General features: G+C 40.2%; 1 protein-coding gene across 1 annotated transcript in view; it reads right to left on the reverse strand.

The window, feature by feature from the left end:
- Positions 1-333: 333 nt before the first annotated feature.
- The window catches only part of LOC149168873 (UPF0603 protein At1g54780, chloroplastic-like), a 96,472-nt gene continuing 80,153 nt past the window's right edge, over positions 334-16,652 (reverse strand). The window contains exon 3 of the mRNA XM_089428462.1: positions 334-760. Coding sequence (XP_089284588.1) covers positions 513-760 — 248 coding nt within the window. The 3' untranslated portion in view covers positions 334-512. The remainder of the gene's footprint in view (positions 761-16,652) is intronic.

Genomic DNA, 16,652 nt, shown 5'->3' on the forward strand with positions numbered 1-16,652 from the left:
TTGGTTGAAGGAAGAGGAATTTTGATAACCTGATCTTCATCAAGTAACCATGGAGATCGGGGTTGGATTGCCTCATATCCTTAATTAGACATTATGGGGTTGTGTACGTTACACAAGTTCTATGTCAATGGTAGAAAGACTAACTATATAGCCAGCAATGGCTCTCACTAGGTTGGTGAGTCAATGGTAAGAAAAAAGAACACTAATGTAAGTTGTACTTCAACTACCTTGTTGGATACATTTCACTTTTAGTCATAGTTTTGAAGATCTTATCTTCAACAAACACCTTTTTTGTCCAAAGATTTGGTCTCTTTGTATTTTGAAATTATAAAAGGATATTAGAAATAATTATCATATTTAAAACTTAAACACTAAAATGTCATTGAGATAATGACGAAACATAGATTGTTGATTTTGGAGGATAAAGTAATCCTCATGATATATCCCTTTCTTCTAGAAATAAATAGAAGTTAGAATAATTACAATGTATGCACAAAATTTGCCATATTTCATTATTTCTTTGAGACATAAGCATAATACTGGGCCATTGGAACTACAAACGCAATTACGAGAAGGCCCCCGACCACGGTTGTGAACTGTCCTCTTTTCTCCTCTGTTTCTTTCTTTGTCTTGTAGTTTGACTCCCTTTTGGCGTCCTGGAACTTGGGACCACCAGGGTCGGGCAGTCCATCAATGGCTGCTGCAAGTCGTTTGGCAGCACTGAACATAGCCTCATTGTACTTTTCTTCAGTAGCAAGAACTGCATAATATAAATTAATCCACCTCATTAGTAACACTGGCACTATTATCTTTCAAAATTGGACTGACAGAAAGAAGAAAAAACAACAGCTCACTGTTTAAGGGCATATTAGAGTTCACCCAAAAAAAACTGCTATTAATGTATTTTTACGATAAAGTCTGAAATATCCTTTAAAATCAGTGAAGATCGATTCAAACAAAAACAGTACAGGAGTTTTTTGCGTGACTTCTATGCAGTATGCACCTTCACTACAATGTCCATGATATAGAAAGCCTGAAAGAATAAATGTCACGAAGGTGGACTTCCAATAATGAAAAGCCTCCCACACTATTAGTAGCTATGCTATCAAATGATGGGCAGTTCCTCGGTATCCTTTTGGTGATAATTTCTAAGTCGACCGGGGCAACTTTATTTGCCCCGATTCCCATGTAGCTTTTCAGGTGGTCTTAAATTATTTTTGTTCACATTTTCCAATGAAAATTTGTCCATAAATATCATTGTACAAATAAAAGAAGAGAAATTGCAGCGTGAAGCTTGAGAGTAATGGCCAGATTCAAATTAATAACTGAGTAGGAATCGCACTATGCAAACCACCCACTGTCGTCTGACTCGCCATTCTGAAGAATGCACTAACCATACATGCAAGATACAAACTAACAACCTCTTTGGTATTTTATTTTAATTTCATTTTATTTAAATATTATCGTCTGCAAGTGGCCAAAAATGGCCAGCGGGACTCTCAAAGCACAAAAGTAAGTGAACATTGAGAACGCTAATGCATCTCCAAGAGAAATGCCAAAAGAAAACCTAAGTTGCAGAAAAGTTGGAAATGGTACGGTAAATGAAACAGAGACAGCATGGAACAGGGCTGACATGTCATCAGATCTGTGCCACATATTGTACCTCCTGGTGATGAAAAAGCTGAATATTTTATACTACAATACAGATACCATGCCCTACTGTTTGGTAAGGGGTCAAGTGTGTTAGCACAAGACTGAGGTATCCTCACTTGGATCAATGGATTATCAGTGATACCTTCTTGCATGCATGCATTGATCAAGCTTCTGAGCTCATCCAGTCTGTTAGGAGGGGACCTTGACTTTAGATTGTTAAGTTTCCTTTAACAAAACATGACTGCTTCGAAGGCAGATGTGATTCAAGAGGCTTTAACATCTCAAACTGTCCCACAGTTGGTTTTCCTAATAGATCGTGGAATCATCACAAATAATCAGAATTTTCTTGCGAGGATCCTGAAGCCTACTCTCCTTTACATATGTTAGGAAGAGTTGCTGATCCTCGAAAAGAGAAATAGCCTTTTCAGCATCTTCTTTCAAATATCCAATTAACTCTAAAAGTTCTTTTGAAGCCCAACTGCTGAACTCTTTAGTCAAAGATATTTCTTTCCTCGTCGTCTCTTGTTCCCCAACACACTGATTCAATTCACTGTCAGAACTAGAAACCGATGCATCAATTCCATCGAATCTATCTCCATATACAACTTCAGCATTGTATTGGTAACCATTAACTATTGAGAACCTTTATTTTCTGAGTTTGACATAATATTGATATCAGTCAAAATAGTGAAAAAAACAACAACAACAACTAAGGGAACCCCTCTTGCAAGCTATGGGGAAACACTATATACAACATTTTTTTCATCATGTGGTAAGGAAAAGTGAAGAAGAAAAGACAGGATAGTTCACGCCAACTCTAACGCAAACCAAACAACTCAAAAAGGAATCAAGATACCTATAGGAACAAGGACAAGTGTAGCTGTTATCAATCTGGTGAGAAATGAAATTTTAAGAAAGATTGCCCGAATTGAGAAAAATAAAGACTAAATGAATACAGTTTCTTGAAGTGGTTCAATTTAGTTGTTCACAGTCACAGTGCTATCAACACTAGCAAATGCAACTTTTCCCAAGTGTTGGTACTAGGATTTGGGAGCTACTCATCATATGATTTCTGACAGAATCTAGTTTGTGAGGTATGAAGTGATATTGGATGGGAGAAATTTTACTTCTATTGACTCAAGTAAGCATGAGCCAGCTAGAATGAGTAAAGGGAGTTGTCTCATTGCAGATGTTGGATGAGCCATATAAATCTAAAATGTCCTACATGTGCCTACCTTGATCAAGAGTATGTTGGCAATGAGAAAGAATATTGAGGCAGGGTTGATTCTGTAATTCAATTTCATTTATGATCTGCATAAGCTTTGTGTGGAGGTGTTAAAACTCGCTTTCATAGTTGCAGTTGATGAAGTGACATAGTATCACCTGGCATCATATATATAGGTACATAGGCACACAAATATTGGAGCCTTCAAGAAGAAGCGACTTGAGGAAGACCTAGAATTACATTTCGCCAATCATTTTGTGCATATGTGACAAGTGCAATCTCAAAAAGCAACATATACATTCTTTCTCAAAGGATCAAAGAAGTATAATCGAAGGGAAAATGGAGTTGGTACAATCAAACATTTGTGCATTGACGTGTCATTGTCACATGGTGAAGAAAGGTATTTTATTACCTTCAAGGATGATTTTCCCAAGAAGACACTTATCTATTTTCCAAAGAAAAGACATGGCATAGAAACATCTAAGATGTTTAAATCCTTTGTAGAGAAGCAACAAGATTAACCATTGGAAAGATGGACATGTGATAATGGGGGAGAAGAAACTTTAAAAGTATTCAAGAATCTTTGCACTGTTGAAAGAATCCAGTTGGAGTAAATTGTATTCTCTATGGTGCAATAACATGGCAGAGAAAAAGAACCATGTGACAATAACGCTACTAAAATGAAAATCCACGACAATAATTTATAGAAAAATCATTTCACCATATATGGTCTAAATCATATGGCACACTACGCATGAATATAGAAAATCAAACAAATACACATACCATGGTAAACTACTTGGGAAGAAGATCAACTCCAAGATATTGATTAAGTAATAAATTTGTAAAATAATAAAATGTGTGAAATTTTAATATTGTTGCAGTTAATGGTTATTATTCACCTATCAAATTTGATTATTCATCTTCTGCAATTTGTATGCGGCAAATATTAAATAAAACACTACTGTAACTTCACAAAAAATAAATAAACCATAGGAACTAAGAAAATATTGCACACACACACACAAATAATGAACACCAATATTTTTTGGACAAAATGTCCCTCGAAAAACCTCAGTGTGGGGAAACTGGTCCTACAGATAAGTATTTTATTTATTCTTCAGCAAAATCTGTCTTTGAAAAATTACAATTGTTTTCCGTAAATTAGCAAACCTCCAGAAATTGTTTATTTCACTTTTGCAAGTCGATTTGGCTTCATGGAGACAACTCGGCCATTCTGATCCAATTCAGCCCTCCTCTAGAGCCTCGAACTAGTCCACACATTTGGCCCTGGCAACTTGGCCCTCACTAGCAAACTCACACTGGCTGGAAATAAACTCAGCCTCCTCTGGAATTCGACTTCTCCTAACAAACTCAACTTCTCTTATTCAATTTGATCACTTTATGCAAGTTTCTCCTTGCTCTGACAATTCAACCTCTCTAAAGCAATTCGTACTACTGGGAAACTTGACCTCTTATGTAGATAAAATCGACCTCCCTCTATCTCTAAGAAACTCGAAATCGTTGTGAAGAATTATCTCCATCAACTCAGTGTTTAATCACTGTTAATCTCAATCTGTTGGTGCCCTCACGCTATCACTGCGCCCTTGCTATCACTACAAATCTGTGTCTCTAATGTGTTCTCCAAATGCCCATTGATTTCCTCTTATAATCTCTTGTTGAGCAACCAACGGCCGCGATCTAATCTCAATCAATGGTTGAGATCATCTTGACCCCTTCAAATGACTTTTCTAGAAGTCACTAGAGGAAAATCGATTTGCCTCAATTAATCTCGATTAATTAAGCCATTTCCCTAAGTTAGACTTAGGAAAATAATTAAACTAACTAATTAATTCTAATTAAGACATTGTTCCTTAGAAACTTTTTCTGGGTATTGGAGAAAATTAATCCATTGTGTTCTTTAGTCTCAAAGACACCATCTGAAACTAGAACACTTGTCTGAGCTACACAAACTCACAAAATGAAGGATGTAAGATTGTTAAAGATCGTGTGGAAATTTCTTGGAATTCAAAACTCAATGCAAAACAGAAATTTCACCTTTAACCTAGAAGGTTTCTCGCATCTTATCCTTGTCAATTTTCAGCCTTAGGGATGGTGTAGAGCAAGGTACAAAACAACAACAGAAAAAGTACATCGTTTCAATTACAAATAGCCCAAACCTTTTACCAATTCAAGTAGAAAATATTCCAAACCAAAAGTAATATGTTTCACACTATTTAAGGCAACTTATCAACCAATAGCCAGATCTGAAAAATACTCTTTTACAGTGGTAATAATAGCAGTACAATATTATCACACAAGAGGATATAGATTTTGCATTAAATGAAGGGCCATGGTTTTGGGGTAGAGCAAGGCTCTTTATTACTCCATGGTTTCCATAATTTGATGCAACAAATATGGTTGTAACAACTCTACTGTTTGGGTGAGACTCCCAAACCTCCCTCTTCCTTTTTGGCACCATAAGGTTTTAGAGGGCATTGGGAATACTTTGGGCAAGTTCAAAAAGAGCAACATGGAAAGAACAGAGAAAGGTATTTTTACCTTTGCTAGAATATGTGTAGAGATTGACCTGAGCAAAGGCTTACTGGATCATATAATCTTGAAACATCAAAATTTTCAATGGTCTCAATCTTTAGACTATGAGAATACAAGATTTAGGTGTCATTTTTGTTTTCAAACAGGACACCTTCAAAACTCTTGCCCACAGGCTAGAATGAATCCAAAAAAGTAAAAGGTGCACAAGCCAAAGGGATGGCAGTTCTGAGATCCACATTTATCTGATGAAGAAGACGAAGACAATGTGAAGAATCCTGTAAAAGAAGAAGGGGGTACACAGGAGAAGAATGATAATACTATTCTACATCAGAGTGGGACAGTTTTAGCAGAAAATCAGGAGATAGATCAACAGATAAATTTGGAACACAAAGAGGATGGGATGGTGGGAACAAAGCGTGTACACATCTCAGATAGCTCTGATTTGGACAAAGAGCTCCTCCCAGAGATCCATTAACGATATGGCACTGGTTCGAGTGGAGCCCAAACCCGGAGATTGGCAACAGGTTCAGAAAAAGAAAGGAAAGAAGGGGAAGATAAGCGACTACATGGCTTGATCTTCCCCCATGTATTATAGTTACATTTTCTTTTTTAGTTTTTATTTCTATTTACTGGGTCCTTGTGGAACGAACTTTTTGTTATGCTTTATAAGCATATGTTTCTGTAATTTTTACTTAGCCAATCATGGATCTGGGCAGATCCAAGTGAATGTACACATCTTCGTGTGTGTATGCAAAACACATTTTCTTTCAAATATGAATAGAAGTACGAGTTTCTAATCACAGGAAAAAAATAACAATAGTACAATAGCAGTGTCACAACAGTAAAATCATCCCATTGCATTCTTCACTTAGATGTCAAATCACTTAACAATTGTCCTTATGTCAATTCAACAAGACATATATGGTGTTAAATAATATTGCATAAAGACGAGATATAGCTGAAAATCAAAACTGGAAATTACACAAGTATTGGACAGCTAGAAATATTATTAATATGTTCAAGATGAAGTACATATACATACCACAACTTTCTTTCGAGGCTGGTATAAATCCTATTAGCTTTCCAAACCCTAGCTAGGGAAAATCAGCAAATCCCTAGCACCAAGAATATTCATATGCAAGAATTACTCCAACACATCCTCCAAGGCAAGATGTCCTTTCCTCTTCTTCTTTATAATTCCACCCTAGGGTTTTATCAGAAAACCCTAACCCAATCTTAGGGGATAAACCATAATCCTAGACCTCCAAGATGCTCTAAGACATTCCAAAATTACCAAGAAAGCCCAATGAACCAAGAGAGAGATTGAGCACATGGGAAGACTCTAAAGAGAAAGAAGCTAGTGTACACTCTTCTCTCGGTCACATCATCACAAGAGTGAATAGAAGTGAGTGAATGAACATATATGAATGGAAAGAATCTCTTCTTGCTCTATTTATATGAGAGGTAAGGGAAGGCCAACAACAAAATATGGGCCTTAGCCCTTACAAGCAACATACAATAAGTACTCGTAGGCCAACACAAATGAAATGCTACAATGTAAAGTACATGTATCATGCTCGAAGGTCATGTCATGCATAATAATGGTACACAGGACAATTGTACATCCCTCCATCACAAGCATCCATAGACCCCATTAGTCCTCCTAAGCAATGTACTCCAAAAGTTCAATGAACCCTACAAGAATATTGTCAAAACCTCAGGTGTCCTCGCCCCATCTCCAATCCTCTAAATATGATTCCAAGCTTTTCCACATGCCAACTAGCACCTAATGTTCCATAATGCTCCTCATACCATGTCAAGTTCTCTCTAAGTAAGTGGACGTTTCATGGGGCCACCATGAAGGACATCCACCACATTGTTAAGAGAACTCCAACACCTAAGGGAAGAACATAAGCGAACAACAATCTAAAATCAAGTATCCGCTCAGAAAGCAATCTCAATTGTTCAAATCCATCAAGGAATATCTCTCATGCACCAATCCATATTGGATCATCCAAGGTTTGAATATCTACAATGGACACCAAATGTCATGAAGTACCCCAGGCATAGTGTAAACACTTTTAGTGTAACCCTAAAAGTTAACACTCCCACTTTACAAGGATAGTGCTTACATTGACACTAGTTGACTCCCTTTGCAACTCCACCAAATCTTCTACCTTCTCTAATCTAGGCACTCCTATATTCCCTTAAATCTCTAAATACGGAATAACAATCTCCACTCTCTCCTCAATCAGTGAAGGAGAATCCTAAGAGCTAAAAGATCTCACATCCTCATCAACACAAGATGTTATCAGAGAATTTGTAATTAATTTGAACTTGGTTGTATGACCTCTCTGCCATGCATATGCCTCAAATCTAGAAGGCTCTTCCAACCTCCTACTGGAATGTACACATGCCACTGGATCAACAAGTGAACTATAAATGCCACCCTTTCTCACCTCTACAGCCAAAGTTCTCATACTAGGTAGACTACAATCATCGAGGGTGCACTATTCTCCCTCAAAGGGAACTCTCCAATGTATATGTGCCATACAAGAAACTGAAAGGAGGTTTTTCCTCAAACTCGTTACCAATAAAATGTGAACCAACTCAAGAACATCATCTAGAGGCATCAGAAATGAAATGGAGCCAACTTTGCTTACAAGGTAAGTGACATCATTGACAAGTTCCACAGCCATGCCTTCCTCTTGCTCTTGATTCTAGCTAATCAAAGACCTCTCATATGATATGTGCCTAGAAGTTCCACTATCCACATACCAACCAACACTAAGGAGTCGAATTGACTCAAATTTTCCTTGGAGGTCCATATTCCCTTTGCTTATGTCTCCAGAAAACCAAAACTACAGAATAGTAAACTTTGAACGCTCAATGTCAAACTTGGAAAACTCGATTTGGTCCTCTTGGAAGTCTATTTGGTTGAAGAGAAGACCCTTGACTTTCTAACAACTAGATTTTTGCACATTCATCAATTTCTTGGTCAATAACACCCCAATGTTCCATTTAACTGTCCATAATGGCTAGTTGACTTGACCATTAATGAATAGTAAACTTGACTTCACCACCTTTTTGCTTGATCTCCAATGCCTTAGTGAATTTGATGATTCTGCCACCTAGGTTTGTTGTAATCTACCTTGATTTCACTTAGGGTCTTGCTCTGATTTTCCATATCATGCCTTGCATTGCCACATCATCATTGCATTTTCCATGTCATCACGCCCTTATGTTAGATCTATAATGCCCTGAGGAACCTGAAAAATCTGAGACATGGGTATTATTCCTCTTTTCTTGTAGACCACTTTTGACATAATGCATGTCCAAAATTGCTCAATGATGTCCCTGTTTTGCCACTTAGAAATCTGTTATACCTGTTGACCAACTTTGACCACGTGTAATTTGACGATGCCTTCATTGGTTGGAAAAAAAATTGCATGGCATTTCATCTTCTCATCAAGCTAAGCAATGAACTACCATAAAAAACATAAAAATTTGACTTTGGGAGACTGCCACGTAGAGAATTATCTGAGGGATACTGCACCAAGGACAAGGCCACATACAGTCTTAACAGACACATAAACATGCAGTAAGACATAGGTGCACCCTGATGTAGATTAGATTGGCCCATACACTAGTGATCACCCCCTACATAAGAAGGCCTTTTTAAAACGTAAGTCCTCAAGTAAGCCCATTAAAGGCCATCTAATCCTATTGTTACACACCCAAATGGGTAACCCCATAGAAGAAAACTTTTCTCCTACATTTGATAGCTAGTTGGTTAGCCTCACAGCCAGCAACCCCTGACAGCCACCCTTGGCTGATGATATGCCTCTTATCTCCACCGCTTGCATCAACCACTTGCTTCTCACCCATCTAGCATGAGCACATGGATGAAGGTGGGCTTCCACTCAAAAGGTGTTGAAAAAATGTAGCAAGAAATTCTCAATTTGATTTTTCCTTGATTAAATTGAGAAAATTCAAATTTCCACATTAGCAAACAACTTGGATGCAATTAACTTGTGTGACATGGCTTGTGTCACCCAGTTTACTTAGTAAATTCGAGTTGAAGGAGTTAGAGTTCAGTTAAGCATGTGTGATTACTAATTTGTAGCAATCAAGGTCAGTTATTTCAAGTTGTTTTCAATTAAACTAGTTCCAACTGTTGGAGGAACTAGTGGAAGGTCAGTTGTGCAGTGGGACTTCAGTAAAACTCAATGATCATCTAGTTAACTGATCAATCAACCCAAAATAGCTAGTGCATGTAGAGAATTCGAGTTCCCCAACTGTGGTGGAGATTCCAAGGTAGTGTAACATCAGTTGTAGACTAGTCTTGAGTGTATAGGTGTTGCATGTAGTCAGATGATCAACCTTGGGAATTGCGCAATCCATTTTGGAGAAATTCCTAAATAATAGGGGCCTAATTTATCAAAGATTTGCGCAAGGAAATAGGGGCTCAAGCAGAGGCAGAAATTGACTAAGTTTGGGTCAGAGCTTCTCAATCAGCAGAGTGATAGGTTATTCACTTGCAAGTTGTGCTTAGTTGAGCAAAGCAATTGTAATACATCTCTATTCATCAGATTAATGCAAGAAGGCATTGGGGTTTTTAGCAGATTGCTTTCCCCAGGAAAAATATTATGTGCATGTGTGTTATTTCTTATTGCATGTCTGAGATTTTTGTTCTAAATTGTGAATTAACTTCCACAGAGCAATAAAGTAGGTTTGTGTCTTGGACTCTTGTGATTTTGATTAAAACTTCATGAGAAGTTGCAAATCTACACCATAATTTCTACATGGTATCAGAGCAGGATTCACATTAGAGCAGGAATTTTGAATTTGTTTCTCAAGAGGTTCGAATTTGCAGTTAAATGTAGCAGGATGTCTTCAGAGCTAAGAAGACGACTCAACAGGCTGAGGCTAGAGTATGCCTTGGAAGGCAGCTCTAATTTCATCACATGGAAGGATTTCATGGAGACGATATTCGATGAAAATGGATTGCTAGAATACATCAAGAGAGATGTTGCAAAACCAGCGGAATTTGATGCCCATAACTTTGCTCAGTGGAAGAAAGATGTAGCCAAGGCGAGGAGAATAATATTGGAGGGAGTACAAGACCACGTTGTCACCGATCTCCATGGGAAAGAAACTCCTTATGCAATGTGGCAAGCATTGATAGATCTGTTCCAAAATAGTAGTGACCACAAGAAGCTAACGCTTAAGAATAAACTTTGAAATATCAAGATGCAAAAGAATGGCACTATCTCGCAGTATCTGAGCAAGTTCACACAGGTTCATGATGAGCTTGCAAGAGTTGGTGTTAGTGTTTCAGACGATGACTTGGTAAGCCTAGCCCTTTTGGGCCTTCCCAAGAGATGGCATAACTATGAAGATTCAGTGAACGGGAGGGAAAAACTATCGAATTGGGAACGCTCATGGTCTGATTTGGTACAGGACGAAATAAGGCGGAATACCAGAGATGGGACTTCATCCAAGGGCGAGGAGGAAGAAATCTTTGTATTGGTTGGAAAGGGAAAGAAAGGAAAAGGGAAGAAATTTCAAACTAAACCAAAATCCAGCCAAGGGGGCAAGAAGAAAGATTTGTCCAAAATTAAATGCTTCCATTGTCATGAATTCAGGTGTTATGCCATGTGTCCACACAAAGAGACAAGCAAGAAGACCTCATGAGGAGCAGCAAGTGAAGCCTTGGCTTCACAATTCAAGCTTGAATTTACCCTTATCAATGCATGGCTAGCATAGTGATGGGGAGCGTGTGGTACTTGGACTCAGGTGCCTCATTCCACATGACAGGGTGTAGAGACCTTTTCAATGACCTGGAGGAGAAAGATCTCCAGATGCACATCGAGCTAGGGGACGATGGAAGGTACAACGCGATTGAGATTGGTACAGTCACCTTTCAGAGGGAGTCGAGTTCCCCTCTCAGGCTCAAGGATGTCATGTTCATTTTGGGCCTAAAGAAAAATCTCATCTTTGTTGCAGTTTTGGAAGATCGTGGTTATGATGTGATCTTCAGCAAAGGAAAAGCATTCCTGAGACACATAGCCATGGGACAGGTTAAGCAGATCGTGTTCATGTGAAGAACCTATATAAGCTAGATGTGGAAGACTGTGCTACATTAAGCACGAAGGCGGAGAAAGTGCAGGGCTGCGATGTCAGTGAACTTTGGCACAGAAGACTTGGCCATTTGCATCATGGCGCTTAAAGATTATGCAACAAATAATCACTGGCCTCGCCAAAGGATCACTTGAGCAGCAGGATGTATGCAAATGATGCACCTTGGCGAAGTACACAAAATCCATATTCCATGATCGAGACAACAAAGCACATGTAGTCCTAGAAAGGATCCACTCTGATGTCTGTGGACCTTTCTCGACAACCTCCATTGCCAGACACAAATATTTTGTCATTTTTATTGATGACTTCTCATAGAAGTGTTGGATCTTCTTCATGCGGAAGAAAGATGAGACATTCTCCAATTTCGTAGAATTCAAGGTATTGGTTGAGAAAGAAACTGGCAAGAAGGTGAACGCTCTCAAGAGAAATGATGGAGGTGAGTACGTGTCGAATGAATTCAATAATTTATGTGCGAAAGAAGGCATTCGACGAGAGTTGATATCACCTCACAACCCCCAGTAGAATGGGGTGGCTAAGAGAAAGAACCATAGAATTGTGGGAGAAACGAGGACGATGTTGCATGACCAAGGCCTACCTCTGCATTTGTGGGTTGAGGCATGCAACACAACAATCTATTTGCAGAATCAGAGTCCTCATCGAATTCTTGGTATAATTACATCAGAGGAGGCTTTCTCGAGGAGGAAGATGGATGTGTCACACTTCAAGATTTTTGGAGCCTTTGTTTACTGCCATGTCTCCAAAGAATCAAGGAAGAAGCTTGAGTTGACAACAAAATTCGGGGTATTTGTGGGTTATACAAAAACTCCCCACAACTACCGTGTGTACTTGCCATCCCTCGGAATGATAGTTGTGCGAAGGGATGTAGAGTCTGATGAGGAGAAAGCGATGTGGTGCCCTCTTGAGAGGGAGCTTCAGATCCCACCAGAAGAGGAGCTTTTAGCTCCAAAGGAGGAGCCTCATGAAGTTGTGGAGTAGCCACAAATTGAGGAGCAGAGAGTGGAGACACCCACTCAAGCAGAACCATCCAGAGAAGGTAGGAAAAGGACCAGGGAAGCTGATAGACTTGTGCAGGATGCAAGGGAGAATGTGGGAGCTCCTTCAAATTTGCATAGGAAGAGAAGGTCACCTAATCGGTACACTAGCTACATGGCTCTAATGACTGAACTTGTAGAGATTGAGCCATCCTCTTTCGAGGAAGCAGTAGAGCAACCTATATGGGTTAATGCAATGGTGGAGGAATATGAATCCATTGTAAAGAACAGTGTTTGGGAAGTGGTCCCAAGACCGACAGATAAATCAAATGTGGGTTCGAAATGGATCTTCAAGGATAAGCATGCAGAAAACGGAAGCATAGAGAAGTATAAGGCCAGATTTGTGGCCAAAGGATTCTCTCAAGTTGAGGGAATTGACTATCAGGAGACCTTTTTTCCTGTAGCAAGGTATTCATCCATTAGATTAATTCTTGCTTTGGCTACGTAGATGGGGTGGAATATCCACCAGATGGATGTAAAAACAACATTTCTCAATGGAGTTATTGAGGAGGAGGTGTACATCGAGCAACCATAAGGTTTGAGACATTTGATTGGGAGTCTCATGTGTGCAGGCTCAAGCGAGTGTTGTACGGTCTCAAACAAGCACCCCGAGCTTGGTACGTCAGGATCGATAGCTATCTCACCCAGTGTTGCAGGAAACGTCCCCCCCTCCGGATCAAAACCCTGATCCGCGATCCGTACGGATGCGTGGGGGAAGCGTCGTCCGAAACGCGTTTCAGTTTTTTCGAAACGCGTTTCAGTTTTTTCCGAACCGCGTTTCGGACAGCGCTTCAACTGTACGAAGGTTCAAGCTTCTGAAAAAAATTATAAAAAAAATGCAAAAAAATATATATAAAAAATATATATATAGCAAAAAGAATATAAAAAAATAAATATAAATATAGCAGACGCAAGTTTTGAATATAAATGCAAAAAAAATATAAAAATATATATATAGCAGACGTTTCCGCAAACGCTTCGCTTCCTAGATTTTTGGAAAATGACGCTTCTGCGTCCCCGCTTCCAAAAAACGTCCCTGCTTCGTGCAACATTGATCTCACCGGTTTGGGCTTCACCAAAAGTGAAGTGAATGCAAACCTATATCACATCTTGGTAGAAGGTAAATTGCTTATTATTGTCTTATATGTTGATGATTTGATTTTAATTGGTGATGGGCAGTTGATCAGATCTTGTAAAGGAATTTGAAATGAAGGACATGGATCTCATGCACTACTTCCTCGGGTTGGAAGTATGGCGTGGCGATGGGGAACTATTTGTGTCTCAAGGAAAGTATGCAAATGAGATACTATAGAGATTCTGCAGGGAGAGTTATAAACCCATGGATACACCTCTAGCGACCAACTGGAGGAAGGAGGATGCCACTTCAAGGGAAGAAGTGGATGCTACCATTTATCGGTAGCTAGTGGGTTAACTAATGTATCTCGTGAATACACGACAAGATATGTGCTATGCAGTCAACCAACTGAGCCAAGCTATGGTTAAGATAACCAAATTATTTTGGAAGGCAGATAAACATGTTTTACGGTATGTCAGAGGCACTACCCAGTTTGTACTATGGTACAGACGGACAGAGGGAGTGAAGCTATGTGGCTTCACAGACGCAGATTGGGTGGGGAGTCCAACAAACCGAAAAGTACATCAAGTGGAATTTTCAGTGTTGGGTACGCAGTTGTTTCCTGGTACAGTAAGTGATCCAGGTGGATGTTGGTGGCCACCCACCTATCCCATTTGGACCCCCACAACTGTCTCTTTCAGCATTTTCAGTTCCCTAAATTGTAGCACAGTTTACTATTTTTAGCAGTTTTTCGGGTCCTGAACTTCTGGAGCCGTTTTGAGGCCCTAAACGACGTTTTTTTGGGAATCTGGGACAACATGGGTCAATGGACCCATGACCCATGTTGCCTCCCAAAGTGGTAGTAGTAGTACTCGGATAGATCTTTCTAACGAGTTATCGTACGCGTCAAACGGAGATCGTATGCCAAAGTTACGACCCCGGGAAATTGAAGTACCAATTTACCCAAACGGGGCCCACAATTTGGTGTTTCATCTTCTAGGGTTAGGTTTCAGGATGTGAAGGGTTTCCCATTGTTTCTCAACAATAAATAGGCCTTCAAGCCTCATTGTAACACAGTTCAGAACAGTTCAGAGGCATGTAACCGCACATCTCTTCTCAGAGATAAGCTACCATCGCCCTAGCTGGTTTATTTCCATTTCTGGTTGTAAGCATATTTCAGTATTTTACAGTAATAAAATGAAGTATTATTTCCGTTGCATCTTTGTGTTTATGGTTATCTCTGTATTTTATTGCGTTCCTGTTTAAATCCGGATCAGTGGTATCCAAACGGTTCGTTTTTTCTCTGTTTTTCTTTGCATGTCCCCAACGAGGTCGGGATATAAGGATTTAGGGCTTGAACTGGTCGAACCTTTGCAAGACCAGCCTCGCAAATCCCGACGGCCTCCCATGGCGGATGAGAAGAAAGACGAGGGGGCAGGAGATCCTATCAAAATCTTGCTCGAAGAAGCGCTCGAGCGGCAAAGGAACGCGATGATGGATAGCTTTGCGCATATCCTTCAGCAGCTACCCAGAGGCGATGCATCGGCTTCCAACAATGACTCTGAAATGCCACACCCTTCAAGGTACAAGTTAATTTTGAAATCCCCATCTTCGAAGGTCAAATAGACGCAGATGTCGTAGATAAATGGTTAAATCTGCTAGATGGGTATTTTTCTGTTCATGAATTTTCAAGTCGAGAAAAGATTGTTTTCGCTCTTCTCAAAGCAGCCCCCCACGTCAAGGACTGGTGGGAAACCTACTGCGAGCAGAAGGATGAAAGTACAGGCTCACTATTTTCAGCCACACCCACTTGGAATGACTTCCGGGATGCCATCAAGGAGCAGTACTACCCTGTCGGAAGCTATGAGGACAAATACATCAAATGGACCACACTGCGGCAGGGACGAGACCAAGATGTGCCGGAGTTCACAAACATTTTTCATACCCTTCGCACACAGTTGGGTATCAAAGATTCTAACCTGCATCTGGTACTCAAATACCGCGGCTGCCTACACAGATACATCCAGGAAGAGATGGGGTTCTTGAACATCTCCTCACTCGGCACAGCATACCGATACGCTGTCAAAATCGAGCAAAAGTTCAAACAGAAGAAGCAAGACTTTGGATCTGCAAATCTGAAGCCCAAAGGACAAAGCCAAGGCGGGGTGACCCAAGACAACCCGTCGAAGCCGCAAGAAAAGAACAACACCATGAAGCCGAAGAAGGACACAGGGAAGTGGTGTGAGTTCCACAAGAGTCCCACTCATAACACAAGTGAGTGTCGGACCAATCAGTCGTTGGTGGCTGAGTTGAAGGCTTCCGAATCAGATGCATGTTCCGACCCTGAGCCAAAACCCGACAAGGGGAATGGCAAAGGGAAGCAGATCATTGATGCGGATCCCAGCGCCACTGTTGCCACCGCCAAGATCCAGAAAGATGAGCTCGAAAATCCAGAGGAAGGGGAGCGTCTTTTCCACTCACAGATGTAGGTGAAGCGTTCGCCGCTACAATTCATTGTCGACAGTGGCAGCCAAAAGAACCTCGTTTCAGCAGAGGTCGTGAAGCAGCTAGGCCTACCGACTACACCACACCCACTGCCGTACAGTATCAGGTGGCTGCATGAAGGACGAGATCTCAAAGTTTGCCAACAATGTCGCCTTCCCTACAGCATCAAGCCCTTCACAGACGAGGTATTGTGTGATGTTACACCTCTGGATGTTTGTGATGTATTATTAGGCCAACCATACTTGTGGAGGCGACATGCTGTGTATGAGTCAAGGCCTCGTGCTGTCATTATTTCTTTAAATAATTCATTATACAAGATACCAGAGGTAGCCCCACCTACTGCCACATCTTTGATCACTGCTAAGAAAGGCAGCCAACTCATCTCCCATACCAGGAAATTTATCTGTCTGGTTCACTCCCAAAGTAAGGGGAAGATCGTTGC

This window comes from Pinus tabuliformis, chromosome 4_2, assembly GCF_031772625.1.
Source record: "Pinus tabuliformis cultivar Carrire ecotype Pingquan chromosome 4_2, CPIR1, whole genome shotgun sequence".
Taxonomy (NCBI): domain Eukaryota; kingdom Viridiplantae; phylum Streptophyta; class Pinopsida; order Pinales; family Pinaceae; genus Pinus; species Pinus tabuliformis.